Source organism: Cinclus cinclus, chromosome 3 (assembly GCF_963662255.1).
Source record: "Cinclus cinclus chromosome 3, bCinCin1.1, whole genome shotgun sequence".
NCBI classification, from domain to species: domain Eukaryota; kingdom Metazoa; phylum Chordata; class Aves; order Passeriformes; family Cinclidae; genus Cinclus; species Cinclus cinclus.
The window spans coordinates 52,357,398-52,377,498 of NC_085048.1; the positions used below are offsets into that span (position 1 = coordinate 52,357,398).

The window sequence follows — 20,101 nt, forward strand, 5'->3', positions numbered from 1 at the left end:
TGGCAAATTAAGAAAGATGTTGTTCAAAACAAATTCCTTGTGAAATATTAATAATAAAACAAAAAAGACCCAGAGAAAACCAGGGATGTCGCTATTTCATCTCAATAAAAACACTGAAGACCATGGTGATGATGACCTAAGATTCAGAACGCTTTGTCCGGCATGTGGTGGGGGTCACTCTTGAACAAAACACAACAGTGTGGAACTGGTTGCTATGACACATACCAAATACAGTTATAGTGAGGCATAGAGCTTTCACAATGCCATCCAACCCAGCTCTGGGTTCAGACTACTGAGGTCTCTGACCGAAAGGAGACAGAGTTGTACACTGCTCTTCTCACAGCGGGCGGTGCGGATGGGGATCTGGATGCCCATCTGGAAGGTAGGCGTCGATTTGCTGGCCGAGCGGGACGGGAGAAGCCCTTCTCACTTGAACATTTAGCTGGCACACATATCTAGAACAAAAAAGGCAAGCCCTTGTTTTAACAAGCTACAGCTTTTATGGAATGCAGTGGGAATGCAGAAAGGCATTTGCAGTAACCTCAGAACAGGTGGTTGGAAGCTATTAAAAGGAGCGCAGCAACGCACAGAATGCAAAAGAATAGCTCTATTTCTATGTACAGGGATTCTCACATCAGTTGTGGTTAAAAATATATGAAGACAAGTGTCAGACACAAGGAGACATATGAAGAGATAGTGCAAGATTTGACATTTCCTCTCATCTTTTCATTTCTGGAAGTTTTTTGGTCAATGAATGATGTAAAATACTCCAAGTCTAGAACTCAGAATACCATCTGATATTACTGGAATAGGATCTACATACTACTCAGGCATTTTTGATAGATCCTATTTCAGGAACCTCTGTTTCCATTAGTTCAGTGTGAAGCTGCCTAACTTGGCAACTTATTCAGAGTTATTTTGTGTTAATACAGTGTCATGTCTACCAGCAGAGCCATAGATGCAGAGGAAACTCAACAGATTTTGATCATAGCTAAATTGATGTAAATTGGAAATAATGAAATAAACCCAGCGCCTCATGCCACATGTAGTTCTTTACATCTCTGTGACATTTATTCTGCTGGACCTAAAATGGTAACTCCTGGTCAGACAGTATTCTACACTTTGTTTCTACAGAAAGAAATGACAATATAAAAAGTGAGCCTGTGGAAAAGGTCTTTATTCCTTTCCTCCATATTAATTGATGAAAATTTGTTTCCCTGTCAAAAGTTTATTGGATGAAAAAGAAATCAAGAGATTTCTTGGCTTTTTTCTTTCTGTGCTGAGGCAAAAATGTGCCTGTTAAGCAAGACATTGCATCACAGCAAGGCTGTCAGAAAGACATGCAGAAAAAAATTTGCAAGGTCAGATTCTCAGCTGCTTAAATCCATATAGCTTCATTGAAGTCTGTGAATTTGTGACAGTTTAAGGCATACCAGCTGACAACCTGAACCCATTTAAGTTTCCCAGCTCAAAACATGCTTTCCTTATCTTTTTTGAGATTCCAAGAGGATATCTCTTTGTCTTCTTTGAGGACTTTTACAGAACCTGCTACTTACAGAGTGTTTTCCAAACCATCTGTTAGTCTTTTCATTAAGAATGGATGTTGGCAAAGGCAGTATTTCTAAACTTCTGAAAATAAACTTCAGCCAAATATAAATTAATTAATCACGCCATGCTCTTCTGTTTCTCTGAGCCTGTTCTTGAATATATAGGAGAAGCTGGAACTGAGACATGAGTAAGAGAAGGTTACTTTGTTACTGGAAACTTTATGGAGTCACAATACCCTTTGTCATAGGCAGTTCCAAGGAATTCCTGAACCAAGAAGCACCCTTGGTACTGAAGAATGTTATCTAAGACCCTAGGGTTTCAGGCATGGCCAAGTCTGCTTAAGAGCTATGGGGTATCTTATGACATAACACATCAGCTAAAGGAAGGAGAGAGGGTGTTAAAACCTGGTCGAAGTTCTCAGTAGTTCAATCTTAGCATAACTGCACTGCAGTAAAAAACTAGCTTTACAGAACACCAGCAGGGATAAGAATCTGGCACGTGTCTTCACTGCTCATTCCTACACGCTCCTGCCCTCCCACAACTCTACAATCTGCAGAGGAAATGCTCCTGATTCATCCAGATCCTAGCCTAAAGTGTCTATTTTTACATAATTATTTACAATATGTTAGTCTGTTGCATTTTAGAATCTGAGGCTTGTTATGAAATGGAATTGTTTTGTTTTTGTCATTCTTATGAACCTTACCTCTGGTAACTTCTCTCTCTCTTTTCCTTGCTTGAGTTGCTGCCCAATATGCCTGGCTGAGTTCCTTGGAAAGTCTTGCTTTTCTTGCTCAATTGGGAGCATTTCTAAATACTGACTCAGTGTCTCACAGCTCTCATTGGTGAATTCAGAATTTGCCTGTGTCCACTTATCTTTGTAACATTTTGCATTACACGGAGAAGTCACTGTTGATTTTTCATAGGTTTTCAGAAGCTTTTCAACAACACCATAGTTTGACCTTGAGTCAGCTGAACGCGGGCGACCGGATAAATTACTTGGTCTCCAGTCATGCTCGTGAAGCATGTGCCTATAACCTCTAGTATTTGGAAGTCCATTCGTGTGTTTTCGTTGCCCTGCTGTCCTGATGGCTTTGCTGGGATTGTTAGTTTCTTGCTCCTTTGCTGCAGGGAGCTTGGGATTTGGAATACAAGACGTATTTACAGTTTCTGCCCTGCTTGTAGCAGAGTCACACAGTGAACCACAGGGTTTGTGATCTTCTGATGCTTTTTGAGGCATCTGACTTTCCTGCAGAGCATTGTTACATTTATCTGTATGAAATACAGTCCGATTAAACTCATCAATCTTTGCTGCTAGCATTTCATTTCTTTGGGTCTTTCCCAAAATATACCTGGTGTCTTCCAAAAGATCATTGTGCAAGGTAGCAGGGGCATAAAAGTCATTACTATAAAAAGGGCTGCTGTGAGACTTGGTGTTTTGCTTCTGATGCATCTTGTTGCTTTGGGCCATATTTCCATCTGAACAACTCTTTTGGGCTGACAGTGGGGAAAGTTCATTTTTATTGTTTTTTCCAAGCTTGCCCATATCATATGTCCATGTATTGTGGCAGAAACTTGTTGGAACATTGCACTCATTTTTGGTTACAGGTACTGCAGTAGTTACCATCACAGGGACTTTCACAACCTGTCCTTCATTTGCACAGGCTACTAAAGATTTTTTTTTGTCTGCAGGTGAAGGATTTATCAGTTTCCCCCCATTACAACAATCCTGAGCCTTGCAATTGCTTTTGATGCCTGGATCTCTTATGTGTACTTCTGAAAGCTGTATGACTGCAGAAAGTGAGTTTGTTAGGTGCCGAGAAGTGCTCCGTGGAGGAACTGGTGGAGCTTCTTTCTTTTGCCAAGGTCTGAAATCTGTTCCTATGTCACTAGTAAGACTATCGTAAGAAATGTCCTTCAAAGCCCTGGTGGAGCTCATCAGGTTCTTCCTATTATTATGTTCCTCTGTTTCAAAAGCAACTGAAGTCTGTGATTCATCGCAGGACACATGGTTCATCTCAGGCAGAATAACTGTGTTTTGGGTTTCCTCAAATTCCCCTAGGAAAGGAAGTGACTTCATTCTGGAAATAAGAGAAGAGGTGTTTTAGGGATGAGCAATAAGGCACATTCCAGAGAACCTCAGCATTGATTAATTCTCTGCAGGAGCAGGTGTTTTAACACTGGCTACTTAAAAGGGTTTGGGAGCTGTTTTGCTGCTCGAAACATACATAATCAAAACACATGCAAAAAATTTGAGGAAAGGTCAAGAAAAGGAATTTGTATTCTTTTCCTTTGCCACTAAAATTCTTCTGAGTTTTTTAGATGGCTGTTTTCTTATCTATGCTACTGGATCTTGTTCTAATGAACCAGACTATGAACTGAATGAAGAAAGCTGTAGGACACAGTGTGTCCCTTGTTTAGGTTTCATAACCTTACACATGAGATCTGTCTTTTGATATCTGATGAAAAAGCACCTTTAGAAGTTGTGCATCAGCTATGAATCCATTTGCTCTAAAGATACAAACAGTAACCCAGCTAAAATAATTAATTAGTGACGGACTTTTAACTGATCACATGGTGGAGTGTGAGAAATCCCTGTGATCTTTGGGAGCATCTGAGAAGGTTCTGTTTTACCTGAGAATTTCTGCACAACTCAAGAAGCAGTATGGTGTTTACCTTGCTAGAAAAGACAATGAACACTGAATTTTTAACAGATGATAGAATGTTCACTTGCCATACTTTTCAGGGTCTGACTTGCCATCTTTTCATTAATAAAAATTTATGGTGGTTCTCTCTATTGCTTTCTTTCTTCCTACTCTTGGATCATCAGTTCCTGACACATCCCCCATGCTTAAGGCTAGATTTGGGCTTAAAGTAAGAAATTCCCAGTTTGACAAACCCATACTGTGTTGTATAAAACTACATGGAAAAGAAGACAGACCAGACAGAAATATCTATTCCTTTTCCCAATCCTCTGTACAGCCATTAGAAACAAATACAATTTCATCTCATCTAAATACTAATCTGAATTTGTAGATTCTGTATATAAATTCCATTTTGCTAGTAAAATGTGCCTTTGTGTCATATTTAAGCATATTTCATTTGAATGTTTTATGCTGAGTACTGAAACACTAGGAGGGTAGGAACTGCCCACCTACTAAGAAATCCAACAGCAAACCTGCCTTCAAAGTGAAAAGCATAAGGAGCATTATTAATTTAATATAAGAAGTCCAAAGATGTTTTTACCTTCTGTGATTGGACTTTTTTCGAATTTCCTCTTGATAGCTGCATAATTCTTTACTGACTCTGGCAAGTTCTTTAAGAGCCTTTATAAATATAAAAACAGTCCTTTAATATATACATTTAAAATTACATGTCCAGAATTAATTTGAAACCTGTGGTCATTTGCATTTAAGATTCACAGCAGAGGGAAGTAGTATGAGAAAAGATACTAAAAAGCCCCACCTTATGAATAGAAGTAAAGAGCATGCTGTTAACACATTTAAACAGTGAGAAGACAGTCATTGATATCAAACCTAGGAGCAAGTAGAGATAGTGACTTGTGGAAAGCTGAAATCAGGAAGATCAGTTCTTTAGCTTAACCTGGCAGGCCAAAGTCCTCAGTGTTTTCCTCCCCCTTGTAACTGAAACATGCTCATACTTTACTTACTAGATTGAGATCACTAATATAATTCTTGGTATTTTGCTTGGCAGTTTTAATGGTGAGGCTGTTTTCAGGTTCCTCATGGTCCTCAAAGGCCAGATTGTCCATTATGAGTGTATTGTTTCTGCTCTCGTGCCTGGGTTCCTCCCATTTGTGTCCTGTTATACCAAGCAGACTCCTTTTCTCCATTCTGTCGTTTGCCACATTGTGTTGATGGTTCAGCTCCAGTGTGTCACTCTCTTGTGAAGTAGGGGAATGCATGGACAGCTGCAGCATCTTGCTCTGAATGGCCTTGCTATCATGGATGGTCATATTGCTCTCCCTTCTAAGTTTTACCTCCTGGTAAAGCTGAAAAGACAATATAACCTTCTATTAAATCATGGTATTGTAATGAACTTTATGGCAAAGCCCCCATATTTGTCTTCTATTTTGAATGATGCTTCATTCAGTAGCACTGATTAGAAAAATTCTACACGTGTTAGTAAGAAAGTGCTGCGTGACCTAGTGTGATAATTCAAACACCATGATTGCCACAGGATAAGGCTGTTACCATCCTCAAACTCGCTGCCATAATTTTAATGTCTTCCACCCATGGCTGGCACTGGAAGAGATCTCATGAGATAACTGGCCCTGCCTTGAGCCAAAAGCCATGTGTTTGTTTTCCAAGTATTATCAGCACACTAAGTGGCGGACACAACTGTGATCTGATGGATAGGGAATGTGGGGGAATGTGCTGGTGAGAGAGTGTTCTGCCTATGTTACAGCCTATTAATATTATCTGAAGGAGAGGAAGTGAATTCTCATCAAATACAGTACCATCTGCACAAGAGCAGACTCTTAATTCTCAGACAAGTGGAATTCTTCCCTGTGACTGGAGTGATAACTCAGTACTGCAGAATGGTATGATTTGGCAATGTGCTGCCACCCTCTTCTTTCATGCTATCTGCTGAGATCCAGTGGCTTCATTAGTAAATGAAAAGGTGTTAATTCTGGACACCCAGCACATTCAAACTAGGAACCATGGTAAATTATAAATTAGAAAAAATTGTAACATCATAAAAATCTCTTCTGCTTACAGTATAATTTCCAGTGCCAAGAGTCCCACAGCTCTTTATAAACATTCATTCTTAACTTGCTGTCATGAAGAAAGCACACAGACACCTCTGAACAGCCATCTGCCTGCCCTCTTACAATGCACAAGGCCATCACAACAACTTTTGGAAGGACAGTGGAAAAGAATAACAACATGCAGAACATGTGGCCATTTCATGGGTAGTGCTGTGGATCAGAAGTATTCTCACGTTCAGAGACTTAACACTTGATCTCATCCTGGGTTTTCAGATTTCACTCCAAAAGCCCAGCTGCTCATGGAAACTGAGGGCTGAACTTTTCCATTTCCAAGAAATAAGAGCCTCATATGGATTCACCATAGCAGTAAGAAGGAAGGATACTACCCCATAATATCATCTGCTAAACACCACATGTCTTCCTGGAGGAATTAAGTTAGGTTTGATGGGCTAGAGAAAACTGCCAAATTAAAATACAAGCTGATAAATGAGCACAAATTTTATTAAGGAAATCCTTCTACAGGTGATGGCCTTTTCTCCAGCCATGTGGCTTGTGGAGAAGAAATGTCAGGCATCTGAAATCAGCAGCAGCTATAGTCACAACTTAAGTGTGGACCTTAGGATTCCGATAACCTTGGGGTATAATCTGCAGTTCTGTTTGGCCCTGCAGTAGCCAGAAAATTGCTTCATTCTCTTCCCCTCAGTCCCATTAATTTCTTTATCTCTTTATCTGTCTCTGTCATGCTTTCCTAATCTCCCTGCTAATAAAGAATACTATGAAAACAGTCCTTGCTGACATTGTCAGGTCTACTAATAGCTAGAATACCTTCTCATTACTGTCATTCCAAATCAGCTCATATATGTAAGAAAATTAAATTCTACTACATATACTGATCACATTACTAACTTTTGAATCATTCTCAGCTTGGCCATGAAATTAGGGAAGACTGCACAGAATAGACCTAACACAAAAGACAAAATGCAACAAAGCCCATTATACCAAAGTCTGCAAGAATTGTGGGTAAAATATAAGATATGACACCTTGGAGTTCTGTTGCCAGCTGGTTTAATGGGCAGGGTATGGCTGCAATACCTTTGGCTCTGACCATTTTCCTTCTCAGCTTCATGTGAGCAATCTCTGCCATACATTCCTGTGTTGCTCAGCCACAAGACAGTGCTGGCAGAGAGCAAGTGAAACAACTCCATGTGTATATTAGATGAAAAATGTGGAAAGCTCACTAATGAAAAAACTTGCCTCTGTAGCTGCCAAGCAGACACAGTTAATGCATTAGAGAGTGTCAGAGGGTTTGGCTGCAGGGACAATTTGGGGATAAAAGAATAATAAATAATTGCTATGACTATTTCTGGAAGGAGATGCATTGCAAATAGCAGGGACTGTTTGCTAGCATGTGTAAACACAAGTGGTTTCAGAACTTTCATGCTATTTAATGTACCAGTTTTCTCTCCCAAGAGTCATCCATAAAAGGAACAGCCAGAATAATTCTGCATCATGCAGTATTTCATATATATTTACTATTAACATTTACCCCAGAAGGCCTGTGCCATCTAAAGCCTTTTTGCTAGATAATTATGATACCTACATTTTTTGCTACTAAATATGCATTTTTCTAAACCCCATATTGTTCAGCATTTACTTGAAAAAAGTACGTGCAATATAGCCAACATGGCTCATGCCCAGTTGAACTGTCACCAGCATAAATATTGTCAGCCAATAATCTCACAGCTCACAAAGCCACATTTCATCTCCTACCTTGTATTCATGACTGTTAAATGAGTAATTGCAAATACTGCTTAATCCCAGGATTTTCATCCTACTATCAGCTATTACAAACTTCCAGTGACACACAAGAAATAGGATAAAATACAGAAAAAATAATGAAGTGACTCCATATAACTTCACCCCAAGTGAAAATGGTAGTGCTCATATTTTTGTTTAAAAGTACCTCTTCTATTTTCTTCTGCATGACCTTCCATTGACATTCCCATTCTTTCCTTTCATTGTCAAATCTCTCCAGCAATTCCATTTTTTCTTTGCTCCAGTTCCTCTCAGTATTCTCCAGTTGTTCACGCAGGTCCATGGCTAAAGTCTGTGCAACAGCAAAGACAGCTCTGCTTTTTTTCTCTCTTCCCTGAATGTTTCCTGGAAGTTTATGAGAATAAGTCTTATTTATGTTTTATTCTAGCTTTCAGGGAACAAAGACAACCAAGAAAATTCCCAAAATTAATAACTGAAATGAGTTTGCAGGAGACAGTGTTATACAATTGCTTGAAATTTGTCTCAAGTGTGACTCACATATGGATGAATTAAGCATTATAGGACATAAACCCAAAGGCAGAGATGCCTTTGGTAAGGGGAAGTGGAACACATTCAGCATCACAGGTTTTGGTAACATCTGCCACAGCAGGCTCTGTACCATCATCACTTTGCATCTTAGCCATTACTCTTCACTATAAATGTGTTTTCAATGAATTTGAGTCCATATAATATTGAACGGCACTTCAGGACCTTGGGATCCTGCAATATCTGTCCTTGAGGGTGAAAGCTATTTTTATATTTGTTCAAAAGACAACTGCCAATGTAAAAGTATCACATTTGCTCATAAGCTCCTTGCACGCATGCAAGGAGCACGACAAGGACTGGTACATTCCTTTTGGCAATTGAAGACTGCAAACAATATATGCAGGGAATTCTCATGGCTAAATTAATGCTTTGGAATTCATGAAGGAAGACAGAACAGGAAAGCTAATAACAGGTACAAACATATATGCAGTAGAAATCATTTATATAGAGGGATGGAAGGTCACCAAAAATGGTTCAAGAATTTTGGATTTACAAATCTAAATCTACAAATGTTAGTTTCAGGACCAGCAAAGGACAAACTAGAAAAAAATCTCCAATAGCACTAACTCCAATCTAGTTCAAAACTTTTCTCAGAATATTTGACTATCTAGTGCTTCAGTTTCTTCTTCCCCTTCAGAAGTCTTTAGCATCCTAGTGATTGTAAATGAAAATATATTAATTGACCCACTAAATAGGCAAGTTTTAAGGGAAATATTTTAGATCTCCTTATCTGACTTTGGAGCAAAGCAGTTACAAATCTTACAGGCCTTGTGCTCCTCTTGATTTCTTGGGCTTTACACTAGAAATCCCATTTCCATCAGCACATTTACTATGCCAGCAAGGCTGACATAACACACATTCTTTCAGTTATGATGGCTCCTGTGATATAATGCCTGGTACACAGGCGTTGATACTTGTGTTTGTTAACTTCAGCTCTCAAGGCCAGTGGTTGCGTTACCTAGGTGGTAATGGAATCTAGTTCTAGTAATAAAATGCCTCTGCATTGTTTTCTTCTCCTGCCAGAAATCAAATAGGTAGGCAATTGAATTATCAGAGGAGTAAGCCCAGTTTACCTTTCTGCAATTTGTTCATTTCCCTGACTGATGATTAATGATTGTCAACTCACAGGAACTGCTGATTTTACTGCTCACCTTTTCTATGATGTGTAAAAATTAATTCCTGAGCAAAGTTCTTCCCCATCCCATATGTTACTGGCAAGTCTTATCGATGTAGCTGTGGCTACCATGTGATCACCATTTGCCAGTGTCTGCTTTATTTCAGCTGACTGGGAAGACAATGCCAAACGTGGAGTCAGCTGCTTTCATGTACAAGTAAGCAGAAGAGCTCAGATGAAATCCAGCAGGTTACCTAGGTCTTTGGATGGTCTTTGGATGTGGGAGGAAGTCCTCCCACAGGATCTCCCAAACCATCATGGGCCCAGCCCTAACTCAGGACTTGCAGAACAACCTACCCCAAGCACCTGCCTTGGAGTTCTGAAATGACAATATGTCTCTCAACTACCTACAGATTTCAAACCCTTCTTTTTTTCCCCTGCCTAAAAGCATACAGAGCAATTTCATAGAACCCTAAAACTCCTTGAAACTAGGAGCTGCTGAAAAATGGCACAGAATTCTCATCAAAAAAGAAGCCAAGTACTGGTTTGCTCATGGCCTCTTAGGGAATGCAGCCAGGCTGCAGAGACTGCACCTCTCCAGGCCAATGTTTCAGTTTTTTGCCAAACTCCAGTAAGCATTGACCAAAAACAACCTGCAAAAAAATTCTATTACACTTAAGATCTATGGCAATCTAAACATCTATTGATAATGAACTTTAAGAATACTGCAATATTTTCTCACTTTGCTAATTCAAATGTTGCAATTTTTAGCACCATAATTTGATTTTTTTTCACTATACTTATATCTTTAGAACATTTCAGGATACCTCTGAGAAATAAACAAAAGTCAAATCTCTGCTCCACTATAATTCTTATACAAACACACATCAGAAAAAAATTAAAACCCCCATGTTTAAATGCTGTACAGTCATGAACAAGGCAGGCAGACATAATCTGTCAACAACTTGCACAAGTGGTGATGTTGCTAGGGCACTATTAGTAATAATGACCTTGCTTTAGTCAGTCACATATTACTAGAATTATTACTAGAAAGGTCAATACAGTAGAGCATATTTGTTTTTACAGTCATAAGAAATTATATAATATGTACTGCTTTCAAGCATGAATATAGCATTGAAAAGGCCTCTGGTGTTTCCTCAGTGCTGGAAACTACTATTGCCATGTTGGCATTTATCTTAACAATTTTCAAATTGTCTCTTATGGAACTCTGATTATGAAAGTAGACTGAGGACTGTCAGAAGGAAGTCAAGTCTTGAAAGAGGATAGAGAAGTTACAGATGGTCACTTGTAGCTCTAAGATCCACAAAAGGCTTGTATTGTTTCTTAGGCTTCTCTGATTTCCTCTTGACATAAATTCAGAGAAGAGAACTCCTGTTTATTGATGTTAGCAGCTGGATGACTATACAGCTTTGCAGCTATTGTACATTGGATCAGTTCCTCAGAGACTTTGACTTCCATTCCTACTTCTCTTTCCCCCCACTTTCTTTTCTTGGTGTTTCCTTTGGGTTTGTTTGGGGTTATTTTGGTGGAGTACAATGTGCAGTCCTGGTAATACACCCTCTGTGTGTACAGTGCACCAAGATTTCCCCATGCATATTTCACATGGCTAAAGCATGTAAAATGCCACATTACCATTTGCTCTGTGGATCAGAACAATATCTGTGCTCTTGCAGTATTGGCAATGTCTGCATGTCCTAGACAAGGTCAGAAGCTCACTACAGCAATCAAATTAAGCAAATAATCAATTTTGTCTGCATCAGCTGCATTTTCCCTTAACTTTTCCTTTAGCCCTTCCTCCTCTCAAGCAAAAACTGCTTTAAGCAACTATTTGATGTTAGTCATTATTCCCCTATGTCTTACCCTTTCTAACCAGATATTAAAAATACAAGATAGATTGCAAACAACCTCTAGCAACTTATTAAAATAATCTGCTTGACATCATCTAGATGTTATTTTTCAACAGTTTTATCAGACTGGATGTGCATAATCATTCAGATACACAAATCTTCCCTTGTTTTTAAAGAAGAAAAATACAATCAAATTATATTTCCAAATAAGTGCTGTATTTTGGATGACTATGAAAATTGTAAACATCTGTATTTGTTCAATTATTAATGTGTGCCATGTGTCACAATAACATACACTTTATAAATTAAAAGAAAGTACAGTTGAGTGAGAGAAGGGAAAGAAAAGAGGGAGAAATGAAAGAGTGAAAGAAAGAGAAATAAAAAAGAAGGAAAAAAAGAAAGAAGGGAATAAAAGTAAAAAGAAAGGAAAAGAAAAGAAAGAAAATAAAAGAAAACAGATGAAAAAGAAGAAAAAAGAAAAGAAAAGAAAAGAAAAGAAAAGAAAAGAAAAGAAAAGAAAAGAAAAGAAAAGAAAAGAAAAGAAAAGAAAAGAAAAGAAAAGAAAAGAATTTAAGTGCATACAATGCTGTCATCCCTATTCTGTTATTATAACTATGCCTGCACTGAAAAAACTAACAGAACTTTAAGAATAAAGAAAATATATAACACATAGGAACTTCACATTACATATAAATAACATTAAGAGGGAATGTTTAAAAAACTTTTTGCCACATCAGTAATCTGCCTTCTTTTTAAATCTTAACTGTTCAAAACCACTGATTTGAAACAAACTGCAACCATACCTTTCATGGAATAAGAAATCGTTTAGGAGTATTTCAGTCCATTTCCAGGCAGCAGAGAAAGCAATGAAACGCAGAGCTAGCAGGGATCCTGTTCTGTGATTCTTGATCTTTAAAAGAAGTAAGAAAGCTAAGCAAGACACAACCTTTCAACTGGGGCAGCATTTGCAACTCTGAATAAATCCTCAACTTTTGCAAACTGGAAAACAGTTCCGTTCAGCATCATCCCTGCAGCTGGCTAGCACGTGACGTCAGTGCACGGAGGATGGTTTTAAAGCCATCTCTTCCAACCCCCAGCTTTGTAACTTTATATCTCCTCATATTTTGTGTAAACAACTCCAAGTCCAGGACATTTTTAGGGCTTATAGTGCAGTCCAGTCTTTAAAGCTTGTCGAAGCAGCTAGTGTTAATATCAAAGCTATGACAACAGGCAATTTCAGGTTTCTTTTATTGTTGTCTGTGCTGCAAAGGAAGATATTTTGCTGTCTTCCAGACCCAGTTTTCAGGGTTATATTTTTTAGTATGATCATTTTGAGCTTTGCAACTTGATCCTCCTTAACTGCTTTGTAAAAGGAGTTGTGTTTAAAGCAGTGGTTTTGTTGCTTAACAGCTATACTAAAGAGCTAAGAAAAAAACACTCCTCCCTAAAATCTTTTTCTGCATTCTAAATATGCTCTCACTTATGAAATGCAGAATTATTGGGCACTGTGTAATCCTACTGTCTTGCATTCTGGGAATGGCAGTAACGGTTTCTTTGGGATATACCCAAATATTCCTGATACTTTACAAAGTTTCTGGATCAGATTCTACAGTCTGTTAATTCACTTTGTATCTCAGCAAAGTAAAGCACTGGAAACAGGATGAAAAATCTCCTTTGAACAGGGAAATTCATCTCTGGCAATAGGCTGGTAAAAAAGGTCCAAAAACACCTTGGGCTGGATATAAATCCCTAGGAATGTCCATAGCAAGTGCTGGCATAGGATGAGGGAAGGGGGTGTGACAAAACCAATCCAGCAAGTGAAAGTCCACAGGAGACCCTGAATGCAGAGCAGCAAAATTCAGCTGCTCCCCCTGTTGAGCCGCGGGCAGGAGGAGCCCAGCTTGCTCCTCAGGTCTGACCACCATGGTAACTTTCCTGCTGCACTGTGGGTTAAACTCATCTCAATTTTTGGCACACCCGAGAGGGACCCCTTGGGTGTGTCTGCAGACATGCGGCAAATTCACCTTTCAGGGAGCATTTTGCCCCATGTGTGCCTGGAGAAGGGCCACAAAATACTTGATTCAGGCAGCATAAAACTGGACAAATTCTGCTGTCCGACGGAATTGGAATTGTCTTGGAATGCCCTAAGCAGGGACATATTTTTGTGGCCAGTGCAGCTGATAACAAGAGGATCAGTGAAAAACAGGGCACAATATGAGGATTCACACATCTTTTGCTTAGTCAGCACTCTCCTCGTTAGAACAGTAAGGTTTTATCTGATAAAATCCATTATAAAATCCAGTATAAGGATTTTAAGTCTGGGTGCATTTTATAGTAAATACCAAGCCAGTTCTCAGGGAAAACGCATTTTTTCTCCTTATATGGTCTAGCTGTAAGTCTCAGCAAATACATTAATTAGTTGTTTATTCTGCTCCCACGTAACTTAAATAATGGTACTTGGGCTATTTGTGAAAATGGTAAAGATGATCTAAAAATTGAACAAATATGCCCCAAGTACAAAACTGAATGTTCCTGAAGAAAATCACTAGACTCTAAACTCTGAGGATTTAAATCTAAAGAAACAGTACGACTCTCCTTTGTGAAGTTAGGTCCCAAGTGCCAGCTGACATGGCTGGGATTGAAGCTGGAGTGCTTGGGAGCAGAACTGAGCTCACAGCTGGAGGCCAGGCATCAGAGCACTGCCTCCTCCCTGAAGCCAGCACAGCTGCATTACTGCACATGAAGGCAGATTCTTCGGACATATTTTTTAATTCTTATTCATCAGCATAGGCTATTATTCTTGTGTCTTTAATATAGCTAACTCCATGCCTCTTGTCTTGATATGTGGAATTTTTGAAGAAAAAACAATAAAAATAAATAAAACCCAGGCTTGAGTTCTCAGTCAGGCAAAAACCTACATTTCTGTCTGTGTGAGGAATTTGAAATGTGTGAGACTCAGGGGCTCATTAGAAGACAAGCACTGGACCCATCTCATAGATCAAAGGGACATGTTAATGTTAATTTCATCCTAATATGGAAAGGGTGAGACAAAGAAAACACAAAATGAGTTGCAAAAACATGGGATCATTGTTCTATATACCCTTAAGTGTAGTAGTAGAGAATTCTGCTTTTAAGGATAAGAAATCATTCAACAGAGACTATCCCTACTGTCCCTCCTCCAGCATCAGCATACAGAGCAGCAAATGTGGCTTCTTGGTATCTAGCACACATAAAATAATCAGGAAGATTGCTGTAGGCTTATTGCATCCAACATACTGCTTCCACAGGAAAAGTATATTTTGTCTATATCTGCTACCAGCACTGCTTGGGTCAAAAGTCAACACCTCAACAAAAAAAAAAATGCAAGGGCATTTTAAACAAGACCTCTGTGAAATTGCTCTTCAACATGCAAGACTGGAGACAAAGCAGCATGAGTTTCAGCATGGGCTATAATCTGTGGCTAATAAATGTACTGAACACCAATTCAGGGCATCTTTGGTTGTGCTGCACCAGCTTAGTTAGGGCACACCCATTCTGCTACGTCCACAAAAAAGCTAGCTACAAGAAGGAAGAAGAGCACTGCTGTCACTGCAATAAACCCAACCTCACCATTAGATTCCTGAATGATGTACACCTTGATAATCCTGGTACATACACCTTGGGAGTGGATATATATAATGGGAAATGAGCAGAAGGAATACAGACTCTGTCTCCTCTTACTGTTGTGTGCTTCTGCAATTGGATATAACTCAGTGGAGAAATAGAGACAACTAAGTGTTATGTCATGTCACTGCTCCAAGGTTACATTGGAAATTGGTGGCAGATACTTTAGATGTTTACTTTAAATAGAGCCACCGTAATTTTTCCCCATAGGCAACTGCATGTGTAATGGCAAAAGTTGGATTTGAATATCACTTCCCCTGCCAATAAATCACAGACAGAAATGTAAGCCAATGGGAACTACGTCCCTGATACTGATGCCTTTGGAAGTCTCCTACTCACCTATCAGATTCTGGGGTGATTAAGGAGAAGGGCATGTAATACCCTGAAGCTCTACTTGTTTTCATAAACAACTCCTGAAGTTCATGAGCAGTTCATCTCTTTTTATAACTCATATCTAGACAGCCATGTTTTTGGCAATTTTCTATTTTCCGACTGCCAGGCATATTTCTGCACTATAACACCTGCTCTCTTCTAGTTTTGATTCTGAAGCACTGGTGACATGTGTCAGCAGACACTTATTCTATCTCTCAACTGGAGCTTCAGGCATGGATATTTTTGGTTGAAAGAAATATCTCTGAGGCTGGAGAGAACAGTCATTCTAACATAATGGGAATTTTTCAGTAGCAGTAAAAGAGAATATCTGTAAAGGGATTTTGTCAGGGCATTCAGGACTAGCTCTAAGCAGGAAACAAATTTAATTTAATTTTTCTGGTAGCATTACAGGAAAAAATGTACCTATTCCTTAAATCACATAAAAATTCATTGTAGATAATGCCAATTTGCACAAGTGCAAAAATATCATAATTAGGTATACAGAAGCAAGATCTTTTCCTTTGGAAAGAACACAAAATAAATCCCCTGGGAACATAGGAAGCAGAAATTTAATATTTCAGGGAAATGCTAAATTAAAGCAATCTTATGGTTCAAATTCCATGACTTTTTTCCCCCTGGAACATTAATAATAAACTAGAATATTCCAAAATAGGAACTGTGAATCTGCTAAATGAGATTTCAGCTGATAGGTAACCTGGCATATCCACCTCTTGCCACATGAAAACAAAATCTATAGTCCTCTTACTCTTTCTCTTCAGAACTCCGAGCTGTGCAGCAGGCAGAGTCAGTGAATCAGCAGTGTTCTGTCTGTCTCTGTCCTGCCTGACTCCAATGCGTCCTGCTAGAGGATGCTGATGTATTCAGGTGCATTTGCTCACTCACCTGTATGATGGTCTTTGCCCACCAGGCCAGTTACTGAATGGGGAGAATCTGCTTCCTTTCTTGGCAAGTATAATTATTGCATTTCGTAATATCAAGTTATTTCAATTTAGCAAGACATAGAACACTTATTTCTGTGACTAGATCTTATCTTCTGGCTATGGATAAATGTCCATACTCATTCTGTTAGCATTCTCTAAAGTTGCGCAATATTTGGTGTGAAACAGATCAGCTCAAATCACTCCCTTCAATCTGAATGCAAAAGGACAAGAAAAAAACATTTCGTTTCTCACTGAGATTTCTCTATGAGGTTCCTCACCATTCTCCTTGCTCGTGAGAGAATCAAAGACTGTGGGGAGCTTCTAAAATAATTTTGTATGATTTGGGATGCTTTAATTTCAGATTGCTGCCTGTGCAATAGCTCCCTAAATGTCCCAAAAGGTCTCAGCTTTGATTTAGCTTTGTTGATGTCTGATGGAAAACTCCAGCTTTTATGCAAGAAAAACACTGAGAAATCAATGGGATTTAACTGCCCCATTTGTGCTGTGCAAAGATTATCTCCGCCTCTCATCTCAGTAATTTCATTCTTACCTTTTCTGTTTTGTGAGAAATAAACAAATGTTTCCCAATTACTTTCCAAGATTTATTCAATGTATGAATTCAGTGTATTACTACTTTAGAGTATTACTCTTACTGATACACTCTCTGTAAATCAAACCTTCTCTTATCATTTTTGCTATATACAACACCAATAAAGTTATAAGCAAGTGTGAGTTAAAAACTAGAAGCCCAGAACTTCAGATCTTACATTAAGTATGACTTTTTCTCTCTTATGGAAATTGTGACAGTAACATTTAAGAAAACACAAATGATTGGTTTTTCCTCCACCAGAGATACTAAAGCAGAAAGACACTGAAAAAATCAGTCTTGTGCTAAGATTTGGTGTGACAATTTTAAGCCTCAAATGATTGTATATTTAATGTCCAAATTGGAACTCCATGGGCAAAAGGTCCTAGTATTTCCAGATGCTGCTGAAAAATGAAAGGCCTTTTCCAGTTACAGAAATTCACTGTGAATTACAGCTTGGTTGTATTTTGCCATTATAGTTTTTAATATGTGGAACCTTATTTTTGATAACTGCATAAATTAGAGCATCTTAGAAACTCCTCAGAATTACTTTGGGCCTGACTTTATTCTAAACTGGGAAGCCAATCAAAGCTATCTATTAATCTCACATATATTGATTATAATTTCCTTTAGATGTCTCACTAACTGTAAAAAGGATAATGATGACAACCCTCCCTGGTAGTAATAAGTATTTGGATTAAATCAGGGAGTTGAGTGATATAACTGATCAAGGTTACTGCACCTGCAGATTATGTTGAGGGAAAGCTAAAAGAAAAAATACAAACAGAAAAATACAATATTTCTTAATAATGAATATTTTTACTATTTTTTTTATCCTCATAACAAAAAATTTATTATCCCATCTCTTGCTGCTCTCTGAGGATTTTCGCTCAAAATGGCTTCTCAAATATTTCAGGTAGCAGAGCACAACCTAGGCATGGAGATGAACTGTTCTCACTGGGGAATGAATTAAGTGCACAGAGACCTAACATGATAAATCAAAGGGAATCCCTGCCACTAGTTAGAAAAACAGCTGCTTTATTTATTACCACTCTCTACTACTACATTATTCAACATGGAAAGTGCAGAAAAAGACCTGTCATTAATACACATGCTTGCTGACCTTTGGAGAATTCATATTTGTGGGACTCAGTGGTTTCAGCATGGGTTGAATGAAACAGAAAAGTGAGCTCCATTGGGCATTTCAGATGAGGTTTTCATAGTGGGAGATCTACTGCTTGTAGGAACTGCCTTAAGTGTGAAAAAAAGGAATGAGTCACCTGCACTCTTACTTCAGCCTCTCCCAGGGAAGATAGGAATATTCAGTGACTATTGATGTACACAAGCTTCCCTCACTATGGTCACTGGCTACCAATGGCATGGTTAGACAGGGATCATTCAGCAAACCAAGAGTTACAATGTCCATTCAAAACTCATGCTGAAGTCTGGAGAGAGAAAGTAGAGCCGTGGTGGCCATAGATTGGGAAATGTTACCTGACAAACTGGACAATAGCCAAGGTGACTTACATGACTCTCATCAATTCAAGCCAGACTGTAGCATGGCCATTTTTCTAGAGCACAGAGAGAATGCAGCCAGCCTATATCAGAAGACTCATCAGCTACTCTGATACCTTCTCCTCATGCATCTCATTCTCAGAGGCTCCAGTTCCTGGCCACAGTTCCACATATAGCACTCTGTATACCAACTGTTTTGATTTTGTCCCCTCTGTGGGGCCCAATCCACGTAATACAGTGCTGAAAAACATTTTCATCATGCTTATGTAAAATATACATACAAGCTCTGACATAAAACTGCAGAATACACACAGAATGTGGCTTTACTATTAATATGCAGCTATAACACAAATTCTTTTTCTAGGAGTGGGAAGAGGAAAGTAACCAAGTCCTCACACCCACTCTGCATATTTCTGTTTTGTTTCTGATTTGGCGCAAATTAATGAATATTAAATTGGTTCCAGTCCACAGAAATTTTTTATTCAAAACTTATAAAAAACAGACAAAGTAAAAAATCCCATTTTCTGTTTGCTTACCTGGAATACTGCAGTGAGCAGGTTTCCTATTCAACTGGATGACTTTTTGGTATGTTTTTTGCAGGTTTTTTGGTTTGGCTTTGGTTTTGGCAAACAAGTAGTCTTCAGTGTTTTTACAGCAGTGGTTATTACAGAAACTATGTCTCTTGCACTTCTTATCTTGGAGGGTGGACAAAATAAACAAACTGAAAATAACACTACAATGAACAGTAAATGATGAATGACTTACAGTACAAAAAACAGTGTAAAAAGGAAGACAAGTTTAAATATTGTTGTGTATGAAAGGGATGAAAATAATACAAGGATGAGAATAAGTAAAATGATAGGCTGGAACATCTGGGAAAGTAAATACAAAGACAAAGAGAACAGTCAATTAATGGAATAGCAAGTCCAAAATTTCAACAAAATAAATAGTGAATCAGGCTATGCTTGTGGAGGGACGAAGTGCCCATCTCCCATTTACATCAGTAGGAGTTCTGCATGGTTAAGCGCTGAAATATCTAATTGTTAAATGTTCAATTGTTGTTATTTGTTTAGAAGAAATACTAATTAGTTTGTTTCAAATTTGTGTAAGTCCATGCAGAATTCTGCCTTTCAGCTAATGGGAGCTCTACAAGCTCAGAGCTACTGCTAGATCAGAAAGTGAGCATGCCAAACGCCGTCTCTGTTTGATTTCATGCAATACATGTAGAGTAATTGATTAGCTTTAAACTCACTGTGTCTGTGACTTTCTGATACAAGGAAACAAAAGGCTAATTAGTCAGCATAAGAATAAGAATAGCTTTCAGCTTCACCTGGCAACTACTTCGACTGTAAACTAGCAAGACAGCACAAAGTAAATTAACATAGCAAGAGACTTACAAAACAT

The 20,101-nt window shown here is 38.5% G+C and overlaps 1 protein-coding gene across 1 annotated transcript; it reads right to left on the reverse strand.

Annotated features, from left to right (window-relative positions):
* Positions 1-284: 284 nt before the first annotated feature.
* KIAA0408 (KIAA0408 ortholog) lies at positions 285-8,714 on the reverse strand. Its single transcript, XM_062488799.1, has 6 exons — positions 8,624-8,714; positions 8,241-8,437; positions 5,216-5,557; positions 4,792-4,871; positions 2,252-3,626; positions 285-455 (listed from the first exon to the last, which is right to left on the reverse strand). Exons 1-6 carry the CDS (start codon positions 8,712-8,714, stop codon positions 285-287), a joined length of 2,256 nt encoding a protein of 751 aa, XP_062344783.1.
* Between the last annotated feature and the right edge of the window lie 11,387 nt (positions 8,715-20,101).

Excerpts from the sequence above, each read along its gene's own strand:
- KIAA0408 (XM_062488799.1), bottom strand. The coding sequence starts at position 8,714 with ATGGTACAGAGCCTGCTGTGGCAGATGTTACCAAAACCTGTGATGCTG. Across the intron at positions 4,872-5,215 it reads ATATTAGTGATCTCAATCTA|GCTCTTAAAGAACTTGCCAG; the intron begins GTAAGTAAAGTA and ends ATATTTATAAAG. Across the intron at positions 456-2,251 it reads AGAGAGAGAAGTTACCAGAG|ATATGTGTGCCAGCTAAATG; the intron begins GTAAGGTTCATA and ends TTTTTGTTCTAG.